General features: G+C 43.5%; 1 protein-coding gene and 1 pseudogene across 2 annotated transcripts; one reads left to right on the top strand and one right to left on the bottom strand.

The window, feature by feature from the left end:
- On the bottom strand, nucleotides 1–3,255 carry LOC148849633 (protein Iojap, chloroplastic-like). Of its 2 annotated transcripts, none has more exons than XM_088950508.1 (5): nucleotides 2,791–3,255; nucleotides 2,512–2,638; nucleotides 1,997–2,135; nucleotides 1,803–1,891; nucleotides 1–470 (listed from the first exon to the last, which is right to left on the bottom strand). In XM_088950508.1, the coding sequence occupies exons 1-5, from the start codon at nucleotides 2,998–3,000 to the stop codon at nucleotides 349–351; spliced, it is 687 nt and encodes a 228-aa protein (XP_088806634.1). In that variant the 5' UTR covers nucleotides 3,001–3,255; the 3' UTR covers nucleotides 1–348. The 2 variants fall into 2 exon arrangements, with proteins under 2 accessions (XP_088806634.1, XP_088806635.1); XM_088950509.1 differs by having other exon boundaries at nucleotides 1–1,675; nucleotides 2,791–3,249.
- A 1,123-nt stretch (nucleotides 3,256–4,378) lies between these two features.
- Nucleotides 4,379–5,920, top strand: LOC148849632 (granule-bound starch synthase 2, chloroplastic/amyloplastic pseudogene; annotated as a pseudogene).
- The last annotated feature ends 80 nt before the right edge of the window (nucleotides 5,921–6,000 follow it).

Genomic DNA, 6,000 nt, shown 5'->3' with positions numbered 1-6,000 from the left:
TTGATCATAGAATTTTCTCACCGTCTTTGTATGTATAGATAAATTACTGCTGAAAGTGATAATTCTGTTAATTTCGTATTGCCCCTTGCCGATTGAAAAATAAAGGAACAATACTCACCAGACATGATTAATTACATCCGAAAGTCGTGGCTACAGCTTTTTGACTACTTATTATCAATCAACCCCAGCAAATAGAATCAGCCAATTAATAGTTTTAGTTTCAGAAGGTTTGTTCTCAATGCAAAACTCAGGCAATCGCTGACTGCTAGCCATATTCAAGATGCATGACATTCAACCACCTGCATCAATCAGAAGCTTGAGATGCCTTGGAGAGTTACAGAAGGATTTTCAGCTGCGAAATGATGACTGGTTATCAAAGGGTAACTCTACAGGTGTTGCATTGCCATAGAATTCTTCCAGCTTGTAGAAAGCTCGCTGTTGGGGAAGAAATATGTGGACAACTACATCACCTGTCAAGAAGCAAGTTATCACTGAGAATATGAAAGACAGTCCTGAAAATTAATCAAAAGGCCCAACTAAATTCCCATTCTATCTTTATATGTGTTCAATTAGCCTACCCTGAATCAACAAATTCTGGCAAGGAAAGAGTATTTAGGGTCTGTTCGGTTCCCAGGAATAGGGGTCTGGAATCGGAATCAGATGTAGAATCGTCCATTCCAATTCCAACAATTCGGTTGGACAAATTGGAATCCAATTCCCATTTCTGGTGGAATGGCATTCCCCACTCTTCTCTCACCCTCCCTTTGGAATGACAATTCATTTCAGCCAATTCTGATTCTGGTCTGAACCAAACAGGCAGGGGGAATAGACCATTCCGATTCCGATTCTGATTCAGACCGTGAATCAAACTGCAAGCTTTCCATGGTAAGGCCAATGGACCTTAAGTGCACCTACACTAGTTTTTAAACCAAAAGATTCCATAGATAAGGAAAGCATACTTTTATATTTCATAATGATGAAAAATCAGAAGTAACAGAACGATTGTTATTTGAAATAAAAATGCTCCAACTTCCATAAAAAAAAAAATGCAAACTAGTTTTAAAAGGAACATGTGAAGAATATTGTGAAGATGACTTGCCGGAATAAGCATGAAAAGGCATCAATAAGATTACAAGTCCCAAGGCATGATAAAGCAGGGTTGCAACATGAGAAACTTCTCCAAAGTTTCAACTTTATTTTATTCAACAAGATTTTCCCAAGAAAAAAAAAAAAGAATTCAAACTTCTGCCAATGTTAACAGCATAGATGGTATCCCCATCTCAAATTTCTTCTGCATTGAAGGACCATCAAGAGCTATTAAGCACTCAACTCAAGTAGGAAAAATAAGACTAATAAACAACACTAAGGCTTGATGGAAGGAGTTCTAAAGCTTCTGAACTCCAATCCTTCATATGTACACTGAAATTGGAGAACTCATGCAGTCTTGGTATCCCCACTCTGAGGGATAACCTTCTTGGTTTCAAATATTAATGACCGGGTTGATCATCATCCAGCCTTAATACTACATGACCACCCGAATTTTCTTGATAACCAAGCTTCCACAATGCAGTCCTGCATGGCTGTGTCTAGAAACTGACAATCATCAACAGAAGTTTAATCCAAGAGATGTCCGCTCTACAGTTATAATTGAACTTGCCGGAGGCATACTGGCTCTCTGGTGCAACAGAAATGCAATGTTACTAAAGGTGATTTGGCTATGTCAAGAATTCATAGCATGAGTTGTAGTTCAGTTTACAATTTTCCATCACCAGTTCCAGGAAATAAGAAATTAGAGCACTTACCAAAATCCAATACAGTCCACGAATTGGGTTTAGTGTCACCTGATGGGACTTTTCTATACTGTTTCTCAGCTAGATCTCTTATTTTGGACCTACATATTAAAATCAAAGTGGAAAAAGGCGATGCATAAGTTATCCGTAACTCCTATCAATGATTAAGTTGTCATTCATATACACATAAGCCTTCAACCACATACCCAATAGCATCAATCTGAGGGCGTGAAAAGGCTGTGGCAATGATAAAAAACCGAGTCCAATAAACCAGAGGCTTCACAAAGAGAACACGGATATCTGCAGCCTTTACCTCACTTGCAACCTTGGCCAGAGCCATAGCAACTACAAGAATAGCAGAGAAAAAAAAAGAAAGTAAATTCTATGCTTAAGTCCACCAAATTGCTTTAATAAGAATATGTTCATGAAATTGTAGAAAGCTGATGAAATAGGAGATTTCTTTCAACATTTCATGAAAATCTCAAACTCTTCCTCTTATGTGGAATGTGTAGGGGTTTGAAAATGGAACCACCCCCTGGCGGGTTGTTGCTAAGATTTTTGACAACTTGAAGAAAGGGAAAGAAAACTCATATCGGGTGACCCAAGACTGGATACAACAAGTTTGAGGTCCCCAGAATCATTGCTAAAATAATGCAAATTAATGGTCAGTTATAACGGGATCAAACAAAAAGTTTGAGGTCTGAGACACAAATATACAAACATGGCAGGCTCTCAGCATCGTCGTCGGCTTCTGCACTAGGTGTTTTTCTATCGTTTCTTCTGTATACTACCTTCCCATACTTGTCCAACAATCCGTCGAACATATCGTCTGCGTCTCCACTAACACTCTGCAAAAATGCAACAGACCAACTTATTATTGTGAATCAGAGCCACTGACGTTATGGAAGCAACAGAAATAGATTTCTTAGCACTGAAAAATGCATAAGATCAATATCATAGATTCCAATCACCGAATGAATGGCAAAGGAGAAAATCTTACGTCGTTGGGTCTGTTGTGGGCGTATGGGAGCAGGAACGGAGCAAGGCGGGTATGTGAAAATGGTAAAGAGGGCTTTGTATTCTTTCTCTTAATGAAGGAGAAATTCATGGATTGAGATGCTGTTTTGACTATAGGGCGGACGAAGACAGTAGGAGGAAGGGAAATGATAGAAGAGGGAGCTAGAGAACAGGGATCCAGCAACGCATGCATTGTTGATAACAATGCAGTTTTACAGAGAGAGAGAGAGAGAGAGAGAGAGAGAGAGAGAGAGGGAGAGAGAGATTCCGAATCACTTGATGTCGTCTAATCCCGCTCGGCAGTGAATTGTGATGCTGAGAACTGAAGAGAAGTCAGGCAGTGGCTCGGAGCTTTGGCCCCGAAGGGATAACGCTGCTATAAGATTTTCGCTGGGAAGAGAAAAATATCTGACTCCTATGAGAGTATGAGCGAGCATGAATCGATGCCAAAAATAAATTTATCCTTTTAGACAATTTGTTTTGGATTATGACATTTAGCCCCCTAAACCACTTTTTTAGTATTTCTCATTTTTGGGTAAAATACAAATTACCACCCTGTATTGCGGGTTTTTATTTAAGCCGATTAAGACTCGAAGACCCCCCAAACTTTCAGATTCCAATATTTTACCCCTCCGTTAATATTCACTTAATCAACTTAGAAAAAAGATATTCATTTGACTGATATGTGCTTGTTAAACATTCCTAAATCTATGAACTTATGGGATCATTTTGTCACTCTTAAATATTTGTATAAATTCTTTATTTATGTTTCTTTTTTTTTTCTTTTTTTTCTAACTCAATTGGGCAAAAATGTTATGGACACACCGACCACAACGCACTGCGGTGCAGTCATAGGCAGCAGCACGCACAGTAGCAGGCACCGCCCGGCAGCGCCGCACAGCAGCCCACACCGCTCGATAGCACGCAGCACGCACCGCCTGGCAACACGCAACACGCACCACCCGACAACGCGCAGCACGCACCGCCAGGCAGCATGCTGCACGCAGCACGCACCATACGGCAGCAGCACTAGGCAGCAGCACGCACCTCATGGCAGCAGCACCGCGAGACGTGCGCACCGCCCAACAGCAGTAGTGGGGCGAGGCCCACATGACAGCTCATCAGGGTGGGTCCACACTCAAACTCGTCGTGAGCTCACCATCCCTTATCTTATCTTATCTTATCTTAAGTAAAAGTTGTGTAGGTAATTAGGAGTTTGAGTTTGAGTTGGATTACCCTAGCCTAGACAAATCCAACAAGGAATTCCCTTCTATAATCTCCTATTTAAGGAGCTACGAGTTGAAATAAAGCATTTAGTTTTCTAGTCAAGAGAAGAGTAAGGAGAGTTCGGGTGGTCTCTTGGACAAATCACCCATTCGGTTTCCCACAAGAGGATTTGCATACAAGGGAAGGCGCAAGGGAAAGCAGGGCTTTCTCCCCGTGGACCGACCCATGACGAGATACTACGCTCGGGCCCATAACATTTGGTATCAGAGCCAAACGTTACAGGCAATATGGAGTAGCTATCATCCAAGGTCAACGAATTGGAGCATAGGCTAGCAGAAAACAGCATGGAGGTTCGTGAAGTCAAGGAAGATGTCTGGGAGCTGTAACGCTGACTGGAAGCATTCCTCTCCAACAAAGAAAGGAGTTCTGAGGGAATCACCAACACAAACAGTTGTCATCTGGACTGGGAGGGGCATCTAGCGAACAACAAATCGCTGTCCCTACAGCCGCAGTTATTCCCAAGGATCAGCGCACGGAGGATGAAACTGTAAAGTCTCCTCCTTTGGCCGAGGACAATGTCACGAACATTATATTGGTACCAGCAGAATGCGCTCCTTGGCTCTGCGTGGACATAGAGTTATGGTTGCGGCACCACAGTATGGTAACTATGCAGAAGTCCAAGAAACAGGAGTGTGCAAGAGATATAAGGTGGATGGGCAGGATATGGAGGTAATTTTCTTTCAAGCTTATAGTGATGGCATGGATTTTGTGTTCATGGACAGCCCCATGTTCCGCAATATTGAGAAAAATATGTATGGGGGAGGCCGAGGGGATACTTTAAAACGCATAGTTCTCTTCTGTAAGGCTGCTCTTGAGGTTCTCTTCTGTAAGTATACCCGGTGCGTTCCTGTGATCCACAACATAGCACACCGGAGTCATGGTCCAGTACGCGATTTTCATTATGTGGATCTTCCACAAAACTACTTCAAACTACATGACCCAAGAGGTGGGGAACACTGCAATGTCCTTGAAACTGGCCTGAAAGCAGTAGATCGTATAGTCACTGTAAGCCATGGTTACGCCTGGGAGCTAAAAACTAAAGAAGGCGGCTGGGGTCTGCATCAAATAATGAATGAGTGTGATTGGAAGCTGAAGGGCATCATGAATGGGATTGATGCAAACGAAGGGAACCCACAGTTAGATGTTTACCTGGCATTGGATGGCAACACCGATTACTCTGCAAAGACTCTTCAGACGGGCAAGCCTCAATGCAAAGCAGCTCTACAAAGGGAGCTTGGTCTTCCTCTTCGAGAGAATGTTCCTCTGATTGGGTTCATTGGCAGGCTTGACCATCAGAAAGGTGTTGATCTCGTTGCTGAGTCCATTCCTTGGATGGTGGACCAGGAAGTGCAACTAGTCATGTTGGGCACTGAGAGACCTGACCAGGAATAGCTTCTCAAACATCTTGAGAGTCAACACCATCACAAAGTCAGGGGTTGGGTTGGTTCCTCTGTACAAATGGCCCATCGAATAACTACTGATGCAGACTTCTACTCATGCCTTCTAGATTTGAGCCATGTGGACTGAACCAACTTTATGCACTGAGCTACGGGGCAGTTCCTATTGTTCACGATGTTGGTAGACTGAGAGATAGTGTGCAGTCGTTTGATCCATTGGCAGAGTTCCAAGCCACGTATCTGAAATTCGAGCTTGAGGACAAGCTCGTTGTCCAGGAGGGGTGTGATGTTATGGACACACCGACCGGCAGCGCACTGCGGTGCAGTCATAGGCAGCAGCATGCACAACAGCAGGCACCGCCCGGCAGCACCGCACAGCAGCATGCACCGCCTGACAACGCACAACACGCACCGCCAGGCAACACATAACCGCACCGCCCGACAGCACGTAACACGCACCGCCCGGCAGCGCACAACACACACCACATGGCAGCAACACGCACCTCGGC

Source organism: Nelumbo lutea, chromosome 6, assembly GCF_056320005.1.
Source record: "Nelumbo lutea isolate HS-2025 chromosome 6, American lotus-T2T, whole genome shotgun sequence".
NCBI lineage: Eukaryota > Viridiplantae > Streptophyta > Magnoliopsida > Proteales > Nelumbonaceae > Nelumbo > Nelumbo lutea.
This window is presented reverse-complemented; position numbering and strand designations above follow the sequence as displayed.

Excerpts from the sequence above, each read along its gene's own strand:
- LOC148849633 (XM_088950508.1), bottom strand. The coding sequence starts at position 3,000 with ATGCATGCGTTGCTGGATCCCTGTTCTCTAGCTCCCTCTTCTATCATT. Across the intron at positions 2,639-2,790 it reads CCCACAACAGACCCAACGAC|AGTGTTAGTGGAGACGCAGA; the intron begins GTAAGATTTTCT and ends GCATTTTTGCAG. Across the intron at positions 2,136-2,511 it reads CGATGCTGAGAGCCTGCCAT|TTGCTATGGCTCTGGCCAAG; the intron begins GTTTGTATATTT and ends CTATTCTTGTAG.